The 19,920-nt window shown below is 30.2% G+C and overlaps 2 protein-coding genes and 1 long non-coding RNA gene across 7 annotated transcripts in view; 1 reads left to right on the top strand and 2 right to left on the bottom strand.

The window, feature by feature from the left end:
• Positions 1–12,962, bottom strand: part of LOC113397073 (phosphofurin acidic cluster sorting protein 1) — a 136,455-nt gene extending 123,493 nt beyond the window's left edge. For 2 of the 3 annotated variants that reach the window (XM_026635223.2, XM_026635224.2), the window contains exon 1: positions 12,581–12,962. In XM_026635223.2, the coding sequence (XP_026491008.2) occupies positions 12,581–12,690 (110 nt within the window). In that variant the 5' untranslated portion in view covers positions 12,691–12,962. The remainder of the gene's footprint in view (positions 1–12,580) is intronic. The other variant, XM_026635225.2, reaches the window with a different exon arrangement.
• A 1,133-nt stretch (positions 12,963–14,095) lies between these two features.
• LOC113397048 (probable maleylacetoacetate isomerase 2) lies at positions 14,096–17,871 on the bottom strand. 3 transcript variants are annotated; one of them, XR_010309457.1, is made up of 6 exons: positions 17,510–17,631; positions 17,128–17,305; positions 16,773–16,891; positions 16,213–16,424; positions 14,795–15,910; positions 14,096–14,707 (listed from the first exon to the last, which is right to left on the bottom strand). XR_010309457.1 is itself a non-coding variant. In XM_026635192.2 (5 exons), exons 1-5 carry the CDS (start codon positions 17,710–17,712, stop codon positions 15,784–15,786), a joined length of 645 nt encoding a protein of 214 aa, XP_026490977.1. In that variant the 5' UTR covers positions 17,713–17,871; the 3' UTR covers positions 14,096–15,783. The 3 variants fall into 3 exon arrangements, 2 of the variants coding, with proteins under 2 accessions (XP_026490977.1, XP_026490975.1); XM_026635192.2 differs by lacking the exon at positions 17,510–17,631 and adding an exon at positions 17,704–17,871 and having other exon boundaries at positions 14,096–15,910; XM_026635190.2 differs by having other exon boundaries at positions 14,096–15,910.
• Positions 17,872–18,568: 697 nt separating this feature from the next.
• LOC135193832 (uncharacterized) lies at positions 18,569–19,656 on the top strand. The gene is made up of 2 exons (XR_010309458.1): positions 18,569–18,774; positions 19,480–19,656. It is a non-coding gene; the product is annotated as an uncharacterized LOC135193832 (long non-coding RNA).
• The last annotated feature ends 264 nt before the right edge of the window (positions 19,657–19,920 follow it).

Here is a 19,920-nt window from a genome sequence, read left to right as displayed (position 1 = left end):
TCTTATCATATATTATAAACAAGTATATAATTATACTTGTTCAAAATAATATTACTGCTAATTTGCTAATTTTCTAGTGTTGCCAGACCAGAAAACTAAATACTATTTACATGTAAAGGGTGAAATAATGTCTATAATTAGAGAGTGGATTTATGTTAGTTAATTATGAAAAATGTTATATTGTGATGAACTTAATTTAATAAAATATAGACGATTCCTAGAAAGTAACATGAATAGAGTCGTTAGAAAGTGTCGATGACAAATTTTTGTTAGGGTTGACACAAATAAGATCCAAAAAATTTTCGTTCCAAAAATATATATATATAGCTTTAATATATATAATACGTCTGTCTTAATATTTGGTATAATTATCAATTATATTCGCCACAAACTTTTGCGTCTGTACATATTTATTTTGGTTTTGTTAGCATCGTTAATTGAAAAACTTTAATTATAAATACTAATTATTTATAATTAAAGTTTCTTACTTTGAAACTAGAATACTTTGCAAAAAAATGTATTAAAAAATTTAATACTATTAAGAATTATGAAATAAATATTATTAAGTAACTAAATACCTCAATTAATATATATATAAAGACTAAAAATTCAGAAGCAACGGAATCACATCAATTACTCTTTGACACGAGATATAAAAAAAATAAATAATTATATCTAGTAGTATAATTGAGGCCGTTCGGTTGTTACCTGTACAATGAACCAAGAAACAAACAATTTCAAGCAAATATAGCCTTTATTCTCATAATCGTTAGTGTATCGGTTTGCGTATTGTAAAAAGTGGATCAGTGAAATTAGCCGACAGTTTCGCGGCCCCTTATCTCGATACCGTTAGCAATGAACGAACTGACGGATCGAACCACTTTTCGTATGGTCAATGAACTAATTTATTGTCGTTTTTACTTTAGTATCGGTTTTTATATAAAAGTCAGACAGACAAAAAATTTATATAACGATGTGATAATGATTAATATATCTGAGATCCGTATTACATATACGAGGGTGATTGTGCTTCCACTGTTTCTATTTAGGTCAGCCTTGTCTATTTATCTATTGCAAACATAATTAATTATTAGTCCTAAATTTGAATTATATTTTTATTATGAATCGGTAATAAATAAAGGCAATTCAAATTTAAGTTAATACATAAATTTAAACTCTGACTGCTTCATTTGTCTAGTGGCTTCAAGGTCACAGATCCCGAGGTCCTGGGGTCAAAGTCCAGGTCGGGCCAATAAAAAGTTATCGGGTTTAACTGTCAAAATACGAGTTGGTCCTGCGCCTGAACTACTTCCGGTCGGTCGGATGTGCCGTCCTATTGGATTATAAGAATGAAGGAATAGAAACTCTATTTTCTCACACAATCTGCGTTTGTGCACACACTTGTGAACTATAATACGGCCCGCGTATTTGTCTGGTTTAATTGTATAGAATTAATGTACCTACATATTATATTAAATTGGTGGTAATATTCAACTAGGGAGTGTTTTGAAGATTTTTTTATAGAGCCTACAATCGAGATCGTGGTAACTTTAGACGTTTCTAAAATGTAAATGTAATATTGATTTTAATATAATCGACTGGGTAACAACAAATCATCTTAATATCCATAATAATAATTATTTTATCTGTATGTATAGTAAAACATTATCTTTCATGTACACATCTTATACATTAAAATTACTCATTAGGACGTAAAAAATTTATACATAAACATTAAAGGTAAATATTATGGATCATTACTATATTAATGAATATAAATTATTTTTAATTAGTCGTACTTTCATCGTGTCAATAATACTTTTATCTTTGTTTTTGTTTACGGACCGCGAATAAATTAAATAATTTAATACCGATCAACATTTAAATATTAACATAATTGAATTTCAAACTACGTACCAGGACCGAAAAAAATCTGGTATCATTTACCTTTATATAACATACATTATTGTTGAGTAACAAATTGATTCCCTATTAGGCAAACGCCCCCCCCCCCTCTTATTTTAAGAAGATTATTAGACCTTATTCCACCACATGTATCGCACAGATACATAATGCTGATTTCCATCCGCTGGTTCAGTAAGTTACTTACAGTATCTTACTCCATCGCCGGGCACGAGATGAATTATAAATACAAAATTACATAAAATTTCTGTTCCAGGTTCTCAACCTCAATTTGTGGTTAAGATTTACAGGTTCATTGTTGGCGCGTTATTGTAAAAGCTGATGTAAATACTAAATCGGATGGTGGTAAATCACCTCTGTTTATACTCGTACACCACAAACCATTCAGCTGTTCCGTAGATAGGTTACATGTTCCAGCAAAAAGGTAGGCAATCAGAAGTCTTGACGTCATGTAATTGATACTACGAACGTAGTACTTTCCCTTAGTCCATATACTACACACGGTTACGAATAGTACTAGTAAAAACATACGCACGTCTCTATTATTATGTTAACACTAATCCCAAAACGAATAGAATAAATTTTCTGCTAAATAATATATATGTAGATTATATTGGCGATGACGCAAAAACTATAACAATTATGACTAAAATAGAAAAAACCGGACAAGTGCGAGTCGGACTCGCGCACAAAGGTTCCGGCAAATAAATCATGGCCGTTGTATACAGCCTGGTGACAGACGGCCGGACGGACGAACAGCGGAGTCTTAGTTAGTAGAGAATAGGGTCCTGTTTTACCCCTTGGTACAGAACCCTAAAAAAGACATCAATTACATATTCTTAAAAGACAATGCAATACAATAATTCCGGTTCTTCTCGATAGTATACATTCGAAACCGCTTTGCACATTTGTAAAACATTGATTCAAAAATGTCACATGATAATCGTTTAATTGTCAATTTCTGTTGACAAATTAATTTATCATTTCCTAAAATATTTTCAATCAATATCCAGAAGTATGTAGGCCATTCATAGAGGCCTGTAAAGCCTATGTAGAGGCGGTTAAAGTTAGCTGCACCGGATGGAAGTTTGAACAATACTATATGATAAACAACGATGTAGTCATTACGTTCAAAACATCCGGTCTATACGAGCTGGATCGGTATGCCCATTGTGATATATGATACGTGGATTATTGAGCTTACTTATTCTATACTAGCTGGGCCCGCGACTTCGTGCGCGTTTGAATTTAACAAAAAACGTGACTTTATTATTATTTTATATATAATTCTAAAATAAACGTAGATTAATTAACTCCTTATTACATCAGCTATCTGTCAGTGAAAGTTCCGTCAAAATAGGTCCATCCGTACCAGAGATTAGGCGGAACAAACAGACCGACAGACGAAAATTGTAAAAAAATGTTATTTCGGCATATGTACCTTGTATACATACATATGCATTTAGTAAAAAGCGGTTATTTTAATGTCACAAACAGACACTCCAATTTTATTATATGTATAGATGTATATTTGCAAATCGAATGTTGGTCTCCTAAACCTAGATTAATCACCGAAACTTGCAGTGCGATTCTGTAAGAATTCACTTCGTGGCTCACTCGTAAAATGACTTACACTGATACAACATTATGATGCGTGTATCCCATAAATTTTAGAATTATTAAAGTCAATACCGCATATCACATTCTGACATTTAACGCTCGTGTTCGGCTATGAGTTCCGATAATCTTCTTACGGTTATTCGGTTTACAACATTTTACGAGCGAGATACGAAAACAATTTTTACAGTTTAGCACTGTCGTAGAGCCGTTCTGTGAGAACTCAAAAGTCAACGCAAAACACGATGATAAAATATCAGGAAGATACGCGACATTGACTACAATAAGTATATCAATAAAACGACACACGTATCGAAATAGCGTATCACGGCAAGTCGGTTCTGACAAAATAACACTACTGTAACATGATTACTCTTTTTCATTTCCGAAATGACACATATAATACGTGACCCAATTTTATCATAAGACGTTTTTATTTTCAACAACTTGACTCGAACTTACTACACCGTGGAAAAACGCCAAATCCGATATCACATCTAATACGTGACTTTGGAAGGCCACGAATACAGATCAGAGGCAATTTCTATGTTCAGAATAAATATATCGAATATAGATTAAGTGAATCATAGAAACGGAAATATTTAAACGGGTTATATAAAAAAAAATCTATTTCGTAAAATGAATAGATAAATAATTATGAAGGCTACGTCGAGAGCTAATAGGTTCTGTACAGAGTTGACACTTTAATGTTAACACGATAATATATTGTTATCGTCACAAAGTGGTTGATAGCTTAATTGAAATACGTCACTGTTAAATTATAAAAAATCTTTTGAAATTAAATTTATAATTTTAAATTTACCTTCTCACCAAAATATGCCTCGAATCACCGCAAATTTGACATACACTTGTTAACGGGACCTCCTAGCGGGTCTAGTCTTTTCACTTTACTTAAATCATATTTAAATCTACATCATTTATAAGTATATGATCTTTTGTAGCCTCCACTCCTAGAAAACACGAGGTAACGATACTATAACATAATTTATTTCCCACTATGACTTGTTTTTAAACATCTTACAATCAATCGATTATCGAACTGAATTCCCGCCATTTTTAAACGCCATTTCCTTACTTCTTTTAATTGATAGTATAAAACTAGTTAAGCAAACATTGTTTATAAATTCAACTTTTTCAGTAAATTTGAGCGAGTACTAGCTTTGCTAAGAAAGCTGTTTTACCCGTGATATAACGCAAAGTGCACTGTTATTACAGCAATATTTAAATGAATGCCTACACAAACAAAAATAGTCACTGTATAAATCATGGCCGCGTGGAATGGTGGCAAGAATGCTAGCAACATTACCTCGTTGAATCGCAATTCCTGTCCTCTGGGTGAAATGAACTAATCGTGTAATTTCTACGAAAGCACTATCCAGATTGGAAAGTATAAGCAGTAATTTTTATTCGAAGAAATCTTTAATATTTTTTTTTTTTATAAAATAGGTGGCAAACGAGCAGGAGGCTCATCTGATGGAAAGTGACTACCACCGCCCATGGACATCTGCAACACCAGGGGGCTTGCAGGTGCGTTGCCGGCCTTTCAGGAAAGAGTACGCTCTTTTCTTGAAGGTTCCTAAGTCGTATCGGTTCGGAAAAACCGCCGGCGAAAGCTGGTTCCACAGAGTGGTTGTGGTTGTAAAATTTATTATTCGTTTTGAAAAAGATTAGTAATACTATATGTCGATTAATTTGACATATTATAATGAAAAAAGGTATGGGCGAATATCAATAAGAGAACGGGAACGTAAACGTCATAACAAACTACAAAAATATGTAATACAAAAAACAATTTTTAAATATAAAACAGTTTAAATGATCGCAATCCATTGGTTGGTTATTGTTGAATAAACTAAAATCCGTAAATAGCATCCATTGGGTCTTATTAAAAATATTTTTTTCCGGTTTTATAAAGGAAATATGGGACTACCTGGATAAAATACCTACTCAATAAATTAAAGTTTAAATAAGTCTAGCCGTTTTCGATTGATCTTTAAGCATACATAATAAAAATAAATAATCAGACGCGTCAAGCTTGTTATACGTTTGAAGAGTGTTTTTTTTTTAATTCAATAAATACGTGGACCGAGACATGTTTTCAGACCGTACAACGTTCAAGAACCATCCACCAATAAAAATAAATCCACAAGCGGCATCACTACAAAACAGTAAAAAGTAATTAAAATTAATCAAGAAATAAAAATTAATATTACGTAATAATGTTTTCTTGAAACAATGCGTTTTATCAACCAGGCAATGCACTGTCATCAAAACAAGTACGACCTTGCAAATGTTGTAAAATTTTCGACCGTTCATAAAATTCAGCCGTGACCTCGATGCGCTCTACAGAACTCTAACTAGGAGTATGTAATATGTAGGAGTACTAGGTGTCGAACGCGGCTTCGCTCGTATTTTAGGGGTTAGTCCTCAGGGATTATGCAAAAAAGCCTTCCTTGAGTTCCTCCCTTGAAGTTCAAGATTCCGTCATGCCAAATTTCATCAAATTCTATACAATGATATGCAACGAATAGACAGACAGATACTTTCGCATTTATAATTAATACATTAGTAGTTGTAAATAATAATAAAATATCATGCAGTGATTGTTTCTTCGTCCGCTTTGATTTGTCAGTAAGACAAAATTTTGTGAAGTGCTTGGAAGTTGAAATTATTACTACTAGTAGTAGATGATTAAAAATAAATCAAACACCGTGAGGTGAAATTTGGATCTTAATACAAATGTTGTGTACGTGTATGTAACTGATCCTAAGCGGTTGGACGGACTACGTTGATTTTTTTTTGTTTAATTTTGAACGGATGGTTATGATTGGACCTAGTAGGTGGCGATGATCGAGAAGTAAATGAAATTCTTATTTTACCATACTATTTAAGTAATTTACAGTAATATTTCCTGCTAGGCTGTTATTTGCAACTGAGTTTATTTTGAACCAATTGCGATTTTCCTTTGTTTTGATTTAAAACACGCACAAGCGAACTAAAAAGTTAATACTGACTCATCAGTAACTAAAACCAGCTGTCAATCATCAATAAAATACCGCAAAATTAACATGATTTATATTTGCAATTTACTCTTATTAAATGATTAAAATTTACGGTACAATTAAAAACAGACACGTTTTATGTAACGGTTGAATGCGTATTCATAATTTTAGACTTGTACTGTGATTGTGAATTCTCAGACTTGTATTACGAGTATCTAACAAATAATATAACAATAACAATAACGATGTTAATTACTAAAAGTTAAAAGGAAAGGAAGGTTTTACTTCAAAAAATGTAAGTGTCATTTATTTCAGTTTGAGTGTGAATAGTCGCATTGTTTTTTGGACTCTTAGGAGATATACCTCGCATATTCGAAAAAACGAAAGACTAAAGTCCAAACCCAGTACCAATATGATATCATTGATGACGTTTACTTTACTTAGTCTGTTTTATATATAAAAATAAACCTGGATGTCTCGTGAAAATGTCGACTCTTCGCAAAATCTAGACATATCACATCTTAGACCCCATAATTTAGCGTAAAGGATGATTATTACTTCTTGAATGTAAGTATGACTAAGTGTGACGAGCACTTGCAATCAAGCGACCAAATTACTCGTATGCATTCCCAGAATAAATTAACATAAAAAATAATTCACTACACGATATTCGCTGCAGAGCAGGTGATAAATTGCAAACACGAATAAAACAGCGAATTATTCTAGATTTGTTTGCTTGGAAACGTTTGGTTTTTTTTTTTAATTATTTTGACATTTTAATTTAGCACATGCCTATCAGAAGGCACGGTGAGTCAATATCAGGCACTCGTGTGTCACCCTCCAAGACAAAGGCGACCTTGCGGTCACCCTCTTGGCGCGAGCGCATACAATACAAGTGATAAGAAACGAGTGGTTTATAAAAATAAATACAAGATATACGCTCGTCATTTGGAACTTCTTGATTTGATTTATACGTAATTTCATACGAAAGGTATTAATTAATTAAAATTACTATTTAGAACTTTTCGTAATACTAAAATACTTTTTACACCTAGTACATGCTCGTTTATTTATTTGCTCAATTCAACGCGATTTAATTACGTAATACATTAATATTTGTTTATCAGTTCATGAGCTATAAAATAATGTCATGTATGTACACACATATATGTATTCTTTCATTTTCAAGGTTTCATTTGACCCGTTCTGCTCGTTTTTTTAAGAAATATATTCTAATACTTCAATGGAAATCTGTCAAAAATTTACTACCTATTTGAAAATAAGACATTCCCAAAGTACGTTAAAAGATTGTTTTTACTTCAATATATTTCAAACATTAAACCTGTGTTCAGTTAGATACAGATTTTTACGCGCAAACATTTTTTTGTTCACACTTTTGATGTTGTTATAAGTGAGTAATAGACTCACAGAGTGACTTTACTTTGAATGAAATCCTGTAACATGTTATTATAAAGGATAAAGAATATTTTAATGTTATTGTCCAAATTATACTTGATTAAATTTCACGATCTTTCTTATGAATTATACCAATCCCAAATCCAAAGGCGATTCCTTAGGTATGTATATCTCTATGGTATTACTACATTTGCATAACCTGTGTTTGTGTGAGTGAATCGTGCGTGCCGTTCGCTTTCCTTTACATATAATTTAAGTTTTATCGCTACGATTCAGTTCATTAACTGCGGAGAGTACTTTTACAAGGTTCGCAAGGTGTAGGCGAAATAATTACTCGTAGAAAATTAACGTACGTATCAATGTTTATCGTAACATTGATATAATATAGTATGTCTACATACAAATATATTTTATTATGTCGTAGTATCGATAGTTCAGCAAACGATTACAATATAGAATATCACAGTATCGGTTTATTATAAAAACTATTTTTAGAAAATTTACTCCTCGACCATATTATTAAAACTAACTATATATATTATTTTTATTTTAGGAAACGAATTAATGTGAAGTTTACGTGGTTAGTGTTACCCTTAGACACTAGTCTCGCCGTCAACGACGCGCCGACCACAAGATCTAAGGTGTAATTACACTGGCTAATTCTCCCTTCAAACCGGAACACAGCAACATTTAGTATTGCTGTTTGGCGGTAGAGTAACTGGTTTGTGGATACCCAGACGAGTCTACATATAGCTCTATCACTATGAATCATTGAGTCTATTATAAGTGATGATGATACAAATCACACATACGGCTTATGGATATCTTGAATCGGAGCGCCAGCTGCCTATTGGACAACAACACTTTATCCAAACTGGCTCTGACAGGAACTATCTATAAAATATCTTTATAAAATTTATTTAAAAAGAATGTAAGCTGAAGAACCGAAAATAACTCTCTTGTTACAATATCAACAAATTCGAAATCCACATATTAGAAACACACAACATATTAGAGAACCTATTACAATAATCATTTTCAAGACAACAAATGTATGTACAATAATATTCCGTTATAAATTAACATAAAGATATACTTTTTGTCATGTTTTCCCATGCGCTCATCTGTTCACATTGTAACAAAGGTACAATACGTTTGTGCTGTATCAAATATATACAAATATAACTATGCGGATACCGCGTTTGACTTGAACACAGCTATTAATGTGAAGCAAAAAAATGTCCATTGTTTTGCTTCTCTATAGACCTAAATCTTATTGTTAATTATATTATACAATATGGTCAATAACATGTGATATATATATGTGTGTATGTTGTTATTTCGCGGACAGATCATTGAACTGAATTTGATAAAATTTGGTACGAAGCAAGCTTGAACTTCAAAGAAGGACTTAGACATACATATACATATACAATTATACATGCATAATACTTGACGACCAAATTTACAACTAGTAATATACATCTATATATACTAACTAGTCGCCATGGCTCGTCGCGGGTGAAGTATATTAAAAGAGGAAATGATATGACATAAATATAGTTTCTATATATAACAGGAATAGTATAGCTTTCTACCAGTGAAAATATTTTTAGAATCTGATCATTGATTCCGGATATACGTCCTCATTACAAACAAACAAATTTTATCTCTGTATAATATTTGTATAGACTATTACATTTAAATTATATTCTAAACAAAATATTAGTATTCCGTTTCACAACTAACTCGCAAAAATGATTTTGGTTTTAGTTGCTTGGAGACGATAAGGTGACATTACATTTAATTTAATACTTAACTGGAACATGACGATTTAAAAGTAATTTTACGAGTCTATCTAAATAAACAATAATATTATATCTACCTAATTTAAAAACAACTACTAATAAACTATATGGTACCTATTCAACGAGAAATGGAAGTTAATCAAACTAATCACCGTTTTTAAAGTTGTGCGCAAAATTCGAACATTTTTCTGTCCTGTAATCGTTGCTATACAATACATTCGTTTGAATTAAAACTTCAAAGTTTCTCGTAAACAAAACGGTCTAACGATATAGGATAATTGTATACAAAAGAAATAAAAGATACACTGAATGACTATTAAATGTACCACTGACTACAAAGGAAACTGTCGAGTCTTTCCGACTATATATATTTATGAATTAGCTATATAATTGATCATTTATTGTTATATATATTTCACTTACTAATATTGTATTGAACCAGACTATAATAGGTCTGCGTTACATCCGACAAAAACATCGATAAAATAGACATTATATGTATTTATATGATAATAGGAGACATTACGAGTACACGTCTCACGAGTACGTCTTCTCCATGTTACTGCAACATGTTGTTTTTATGATTTAAAAACATATAAACAGCAACACGATTTGCTTGCTCTCACCTATACTAATATTATTAATGCGAAAGTAACTCTGTCTGTCTCTTACGCCTTCACGGCCAAACAGCTTAACCGAATTTAATGAAATTTGGTTTGAAGTAATATTGAATTCCAAGGAAGGATATAGGCTACTTTTTATGCTAATATCTGACGACAAATCCCTAAAATATGAACGGAGCCGCGGGCGACAACTAGTTTCAAATTAATGTTGGCGTATTTATGGTATAAAAGAGGTTGTAGCAGTTATACAATGCTGTTGATCGATTTGATTGAGATTTGAAGACTCAATAAGTTTAATAAAATATTTATTTAAAATTATTTTCTACTGTTATAGTAAGTGGGAGTTGAAATTGAGTAGGTATGTATGTATATACTATTTAGTAATTTATTATTTCATTTTTTGTATCATAACAACTTTGTTTTACAGAGATTCATTGTTTTGAATAAAGAGGTGAAATATAAAATTATTGAAATTATTGGCTGTCAGTTTGCACTCACAGTGAGATAATTACCAAAATTATTTCTGTCATTCATAATAGTGTCAGTTTGTATTGAAAATAATTATATATAAATCTTTGTGAGCAAGAGTTAATATAGTGAATTATTAAATAATGGTTAATTTTTTTTAAAAACCAGCATTATATGCCCAATTTTTTTTTCAGATTTGCCCGTTATTTGTAACTCTTTCCTAATTCAATTTGACCTACTCATGACACTGTAGTAAAATAAAAGTTTACAATAAATTATGACAGTTAAGTTCCAATTACATCCTAACACCAATTACATGGCTAATATTCACTATAATTTAGCAATTAATACCAAATTATTCATAATGTGTACATATAATTAACCCAAAAGAAGTCTAGACATATTAAAAATAAATAATTAAATGAAATAGGCTTTATGGTGGTTAAAGTCTAAAGAAACTAAGTCAAAGATTAAAACATTTTTGTATAGAAATATTCATAATTCTGGCCAAAACATGACTGATATATAGACTTAATTTAGCCATTTTTTTATAATATATTAGTTGACAGTAGTAAATGGTGTATTCAGTGTAATAATTAATTTCCAACACATCACTATGACAACAGAATAACACCTTAAGATGTAATGTATATATTATACATACCTACTTGATATAGCTTATCTATCTTCAAACTACAATACTAGAATTTTAAGATATTATATATAATTTATAGTAATCTAATTAGAAATAGTTTATTTTAAGATAGATAATGTTAATTATATTTACAGATAATTAGCATAATAAAGATATAACAACAGGTATTTGCACTGTAATTTAAATATTAGTTATTTACAATAAGTAAAGTTTTATGATAACTGTGAATAAAAACAACCATAGAGTTTATATATAAAAATGTTGCTTTAAACTGTTTGATAATAAATATTTAAAAAAAAGTAGAAACCATTTATAAAAAATGTATTGTTATGTGTTAGAGTAGAACTTAGGAAGGAAGGAGAAATTTTGTAAGAATTCAAATATAATATAAATAATTATGGCTTAGACAAATTAACATTCCATATTTAAATATATGATCTAATTTTAATATTGATTTTGTTGAGTACTCAATTAACAACATATGATAATAAGACTTAAAACTATAAATATTTATTTGGTTTGCTTCTTCATATTAAATTATTTATCTTTATAATAACTTAAGTTAAATTATTTACTGCCAGACTCTAACATACCCATTATCCAATTGGACTTTTTATAAAAACTTTATATTATACAGAATAAAAAACTATACAAGGTAAGGTCATCTACAGCTGTTATAGTAGAACTTACCAGTTGACAAATCTTAATCTTATTATCTTGAATTCACAGTTTGTAATATTAAAACAATGAATACCTCAACTGATTAATTGAGAACCGATAGCGATTAATGAGCCGGCGAAACGAATATCGCGTCTATCGTAATATTAAACGCTACATATATGAATTGACTAGTCTTATTTTTATTATCTTATTAATGGAAATGTTTATAAATCGTTTTAAAAATATTACTCGCAATCGTGCACATAATTGATGCAGACAATGTTCAATGCTTGGGCACACAGGAACAGCGTAGTAAAATCACGCCAAAATCATAACTTAATCGTATCAGAACTAAAACATATAAATATTGATAAGATTCTTAATTACCTTGGGATGCAGTTGGATGGTGTCCTATCCACTTCCCAGGCGGCAAAAAGTTTCATGGGAACAGGTTTCGACGTATTAGTCATCTTTTCGGATTTATTTTTCTCGGTCATTTTAAATCAGCAACAATACACAACTGGGTACAACTTTCACAGCACAGCACTAAGAATTGTTTTCAACTTACATTGTTATTTAATCACTAAACATAACACTGTAATCATTTTTATTTTACCACAGAACTAGAAGGGTACCGACCCCGACGCAAATACAACAATACTCAGTACACTTTCATACTGCGCTGGGCGCTGGTATTATCGGTTTGTCGGCGACGGATGAAAGCGGCGTTCGATACATCTGACAGATGCCAGACGAGTGTTGCCTACAATAGTAAATATTACCACTAATGATCATTATTATTTATTTTATTGACTTATTGAAAATACTTGAAAATAAATAAATAAATAATATATTCAACTTGAATTTAAACAATATGCTTATAAATAAAAATAACTGGAAACAAGTCTTATAGTAGTCGCATATTATAATGTGTCTTGTCTAATATCTCACCTTGGTAATAAGCAATGTTAACATTATATCCTCTCAGAAATTCGGTGGCTATCATCTGACGGCCTACTCTAGCACCGCACGATTATTGGCCAAACCAAATAGAACCTTCCTCGGCGTCCTAATACACACTTCCGTCCCTTTTCACGAAATTACTCTCAATGTCTCTCGCCGATTGCAGGAAAGCAAGATGCAAGGCGTTACAAAATAAAACTTGCAGGTTACTTTAAGAAATACAAAATATTGCCTAATTGCGCCATAGCACGATTTAAATTCGAAAGTTTCGAAAAAAATTAGCAGTGCCAAGATATTTCCTTTCATTGTTTACTATTTATTTTAAACATAATTTTTTTTTTTAATGAAAGTGATTTACGGAAAATTCTATACCTATTCAGTGAATAATTATATTCTGCTTAATTCAGTGCCCATGAATCAAGCAGAATACTCTATGCTACAAATGTAGTGTATTTTCTTAATTAGGACAACTAATTAAGTCGTATGAGCTCGCAACAAGCGGTACGAGCTTTAACATTCTTCTGATAAATGCGATTTACAAATCATGTTAACACTACGTGTGATCAATGTCAAGACCGTTCATGTCGTCATTTTCAAAAATATCTATTTCTATGTTTATTATTATATTTTCAATTACTTATCTTTGTTTATATATGTATATGCCTATGTTGCATTTGTATGAATATTTAACTAACATTTATCATAACAAAATATAAGATATTTTTATTCTGTTATCGAAATTCGAAGAATTTCGCTAATTAAGTCATGTACTGAAGTATGTATGTAATGAAGTAATTGAAAACTTCAATTTAGTTATTTTACCCCAAATAAGTTAAATAAATGGCAGCATCTGTAATTTTAATAAATTGTAATAAGATGATTTTTTGTTCAAATATGAAAACCAAAAATGAGATGAATCTCAAGAAAACGAATAGATAATTTGTTTTATTTTTTATTAAAACGGAAAACAATAAAAGTTGTATATAATGATAAAAAACAATAATACATTATTTTACGAATATCTAGTTCAGGCATTGAATCCTTTTGGAATGGCACATAAAAAACAAATAAAGACAAATCACATAGCAATTACTACAATAATCATTAAATACATAAGTGTAGCAAATATTATAAATAACATCTAGTTAAAATAATTACAATATTAGACATATTTTATATTTGGAATGTTCAAATTATATACATAATAAGAATTTTAAAACATGGCCTAAAAAAAAGAATTATGTTGTATATGTATATATATTATACATATAAAATAGCCCAGAACTCTAAAGGTACAAATCACTAGCAATAAATTTAATATACCTGCATTATGAAGATTATTACGTTCTTAATACAACTTTTTGTAATGTTGCCAGATGACCATTACGCACTTGTTATTAATAATTACGGAGAAATAAACTTCCATGGCATTGATCTCAGAACATAAAACTATTAAAATGCATTTAGGAAAAAGTATTTATAGGAAGTAGTGTCATCAGGCTTGTCTTCATTTAGTGGCTACAAAAACCGGGTACCGGCAGTTGGGGACGCCTCGCCTATTATGGTCAGGTTTTTGGGCCTATCGGTGAGGTGACCAAAAGGTTTCTTAAAATCTTTTTACGGTAGTCGCCAGAACACTGCTTACACCCGAGCACTTGCTGGACTTAAGACGGTGATGAGTGTCTTGTACCTATAGATAACTGACATAGATCAAATCATTGTAATGTATCAACACAAATAATGTGATAAATTTATTGGATAGATGCAGTTGCTTCTTTTACCCAATCTCTACTAGTACCCAATATTCCCATGGTACTTTTGTTCTACAAAATTATGATTATTTATAGCTACTACATTTCTAACATTTCATAAGTCGTCCGTTTGTATAATGGATGTGATGGTGAAACCTTGTAAAACCATTTAAAATGTATAAGTAACTAGTTTAAGACTAGATTAAAATATGCTAAGCAAAATACACTTAACAAATAAAATATCTATCAAAAATATTAACAGAAAATAAAAATATAATTTATTAATTGTCATAAAACTATAAATTGTTTTTATTATGCATGCAAGTGAGAGAGTAGGTGAGCAAGCTGGATTATTTTTATTACCTCATTCTAATATCAACATAAAATGAGTAAATGAAATTAAAATGTATACCAATAAATTTAGAATACATATTTTAGGACAGGTCTTCCTTTGCAAATAATTGCTGAGCATTGCATTTGTTCTATTAACATCTTATCCAATATTTATTCTACTGTGAACCTTGGTTCCTTCTAAAAAGATGACTGAATTTTCATGTTGATAAACCAATTTATTGTAAAAAGACACTAACTATTTAATTTAATATCAACTTATTTGACTAAAAGACTATTGTTAAGTTTAGTTCTGTTAAATGGTAATATTATTTTGGCAAATAGGCAATTTGAGCTGAACTGTATATAATTAAGCATCTATACAATATTTTTCTAGAAAAAACATTACCAAAAATAAAAGGTAATATATGATGAATGATTGTGAAGAAACCTATGTAAAACTATAGCTAACTATTATGGTTTACAATACGGTTATAGGTGTATGGGAGTCCACTCTAAGAAGTAGTTTTGGTCACTGGCGTTGGTTCATTTGGCTACCTCTGGTGGACAGTCAGGCTGCGCGGAGGGGTGTGCAGCGCGAAATGCCGGATGATTCTCTAACTCACGATCAATGCGAAGTATTATTGGGAATGGGCGAAGATCTACATGGAATCTGGAATTGATAATCATAAAAAAAATACATATAATTTAATTACATTCAACCGATTAATGTAATATTTCTTAAGTTGTAATGGTAATGAATTGGTGACCAGGACGTCATTTGCCCAAAGAAAGCATTATTGAAAATTTACTCAGTACATATTAAATGACAACAAATTAAAAAAAATATCTTGAAAATAAAATGCTTAGAGGTCATCTAGAAAAATATAATGTTATTATTACTTCAAGATTGATTCAAATCTATGAAAATAAATAATAATGATTCATAATATATTATATGGAAATATGACCAACCTTCTTGCATTGAACACTTGAGGCACAAGGCAGCAGTCAGCTAGAGTTATTTCATCACCAACACAATATTTTCCTGCACAGGATGATAAAAGCTTCTCCACTGCTCTAAAACCACGCATAATCCAATGTTGGGCCCATTCCTTTTTCTTATCTTCACCCACATATATTAGAACAATTAAATTTTGGAGAGGCTGGATGCCAGATGATATGACCTGGAAATTAAAAAAATGAAAATTGAACACATACATTTTAAATTAGCGATTTAGAAAAATAATTATGGATTGTCTTGTATTGTGAGAATGACTACCAGAATAACGAACTTGTTTTACACAACACCTTGCAAGTATACTTTCATTCATCTTCTTTTAGCTTACAATATTTTAAAAATATTTTTTTCTATATATTCTAAATCTACTTTGTCAGTACCCAAGTTTTCTGATCTTCTCATAGAATATAGCTGATTGTTGAATTATATTTACTTACACAATTAGAAGGTCATTTTATAACATAAATAAACAAATATAAATAAACAAATATTGGTATTAAAATCCTTCAATTACCTCACAAATCTCTCGAACCTTTGCACGCTTATAACAATCTTGAGGCATTAGAGCTCTTTGAGGTCTTGTTTCTTCTAAATAATGCATTATACTAAGTGATTCTACAAATGTGTGTCCATCTAAAATACGAAAATATTACAATTTAAGATACAAATACAAATTACAAGAATTCATATTTATAACTAGAAAGGGAAAATAAGAATTTATATTTCAAACGAGATAACAAATCATAAAACTTTAAATTGTACGGTAATTTAGGTTTACCAACAATGAATGTTAAATTACAGTAATAAATATTATTGATGGTAATAATTTCAAATGTTTATCACTTAATATAGTTAAGATAATATATTACCTATAACTAGTGACGGTACTTGTTCCATAGGGTTCACCTCCCGGTATTCATTACAGTGTTGTTCTCCACCCCCCTTGATCAAACTAACAGCTTTTATATCATATGGTATTTCTTTTAGGTTCAAGGCAATCCTAACCCGCCACGAACAGGAGCTTCGCCAATACGAATATAATACTGGCTGAAACAAGAATATTAATCATAATTTTCTGGAATGTTTTATTATAGGATTTTTGGATTTTTGTTAAGTTATGAATTAGTCATATTAATCATTGGAATGTATGTACAATTTTTAGACTTTTTTTTGTATAAATAGCAGATCTTTTCTCTCAATCTATAACAAAAATTGTAAGCAATGAAGCTGTTATTTATTAAAAAAACTAACCTTTTCTTCAATAATATCACCCATTTTAACGAAGTATCGAAGACAAATAATCGTCAGAATCGTTAGACTAAGAATACGAAAACCGGTCAATAGGGGCCAAGAAAATTAATACTTTAACAATATCACGAACAACGAGTATGCAAATAAACTAGATTTAACCTATTAATATGTATCTTGTTTACTATTATACATACCTTAGCCATGGTGGAAATATTCCCGTTGTATTTAGAGTAGTAACTAATTTTGGCGGCGTTTATTATACCGGATAGAAATAAATAATATATATTGTTTTTGCAAATCTGGTGTTTGTTTTTATATAATTTACGAAATATGTAAGATTATTTTACTTAACAACAATATTACAGTACAAGTTAATTAATAATTTGTATGATATATTTTTTTAATTAATGTCTTTTGAATCTAATTAATAACTACTTGAAAATGCACTCTTTCTTTTACCCAATCTGTTACATTTCCATTTGTCATTTGATGACAAGAGATCCTTCATCAAATCTCCTTTGTAAATTGCAAGCGAATATAATATTTTATAGTAATTATATTTTTAATAGAAGTATACAATTTTTACTGCAATATTTATTAACTGTTTATAAATAATAACAACAAAAATAAAAAAATTTTAGGTTTCGGAACGAATATAGCCGAAAAACAACTAATTTTTGGATGCATTTACAATAACAAAAATGTTAATTATTATTATTGTGTGGTTATATCTTGATTAGTTTTACTTAATTAATTTAATTGTATATACCATTTCCCTCTTTATAGAATACTATAATATAATTATGTACATCAATTTTGATTTTAAAAAGTAATTCAATATTTCAAATAAAATCGTGGGAATTTTAAAAATGCTATAAATAAATCGTTCGTGTGATAATAAATTATTACATCTGCCAAAAATGCCAAGTGTAAAATATGAATTTCCAAATGTCAAAATAACTTCATAAATGACAAATGTCACTTATTTCTTTATATAGTCTCATTCTCATTGTCAAATGTCAAGATAGAACATTATTGCTATTTTATTTCCAAAAAGCCATTAAACTAAGAATTGAATTGAATTATTTCCAAGCTCTGGCGTTTCTTACGTTTGTTTTTGTAAACACAATTAATACAAACGTGTAAACTAACAAAATATGGGTAAGGATAAGAAAAAAGGTATTAAAGGCAACGTTTTTAAAGTAGCTGGTGCTAAAAGTTTGAAAAAAACAAAAGCTAAGGCAGTTAACCTAGGCTTAAAAAACGTGAGTTATTTTTTTATAATTTATTCGATTTATTGAATATTATAGTTTTTGAAGTTTACTAGTTTTACATAAAACACGTTAAATTACTAATTGTTTCTTTGTACAGTAGTAGTATTCATAAAAAGTTCATATTTTGTTTCGGTAAACACAAGGGATGAATAAATATATGATATAATCAATGTAATGGTATTAATGACCAAAATTTATTTCCAATTGCCTTGTCTTGAGCACATTAAGCACCCAGGTGCAAGCGGTGTTCTGGTGATCACCCCTGGCTCCATAAAAATATATTTAATAGATGTGCTGGGGTGCCTCTCTGATAATTCAAGACTTGAGCCTCGTCAACGAGGCCCCCAAAGCATGACCCCCCTTTTTTGCACCTTCTGCACTGCAGCACTGCAGAGGCTACACCTCTGATTATTAACAACAATCTTATGTTTGTGTGGCTTGGTCTTAACAGGCACTGTAATATTAATAACACTTACTTTTGGCAATCAGAATAGAAGCAATGAATAAATGTTGGTTGCTGTATACAACATATGTCTTTTTATGTATATATTATAGTAGGTATTAATAATGTTAAGCTTATGTTGTGTTACCATGAATAAATTTATTATTTTTAAATGATTTGTAAAATGTAGTTCACATTTTACTCAAGCTCAGACCTAGGCTCCAGACCTCTGAGTTAATTATTTTTTGTTTCAGTTAAAACAAAAAGTTGTAGATATTGATAAGGAGTTCTTAGATATCAAAAACAACCCAAAACCTAAACCAGAAACAGTCAAACCTGTCAGTAAGCCTGCTCAAAAGAAAAAGGACAAAAATGTTACTAAAGAGGAAGTAGCAACAGCAGCTGATCAAATTGTGAAAATGGATATATAGCTAAAGAAATAAATACTTTGTTGTTATTTAATATTAAGCTTAAAATAATTTGCATATACACATTGTAATTTTTTAGATAAATAAATTTTACTATATTACCTACCATTGCCATTACTCTTTTTACTTACTATCTACCATTTTCAGTCTGTAGTGTGATTTGAAAATAACTTATTTTAAGTAAGTTTGGTAATTTGGAAGTTATCGAACTAAAACATTTTTTTTATTTTGTCTGTTATATTTTCATGGGCTAACAAACAAATTTGA

This window comes from Vanessa tameamea, chromosome 19, assembly GCF_037043105.1.
Source record: "Vanessa tameamea isolate UH-Manoa-2023 chromosome 19, ilVanTame1 primary haplotype, whole genome shotgun sequence".
Taxonomy (NCBI): domain Eukaryota; kingdom Metazoa; phylum Arthropoda; class Insecta; order Lepidoptera; family Nymphalidae; genus Vanessa; species Vanessa tameamea.
This window is presented reverse-complemented; position numbering and strand designations above follow the sequence as displayed.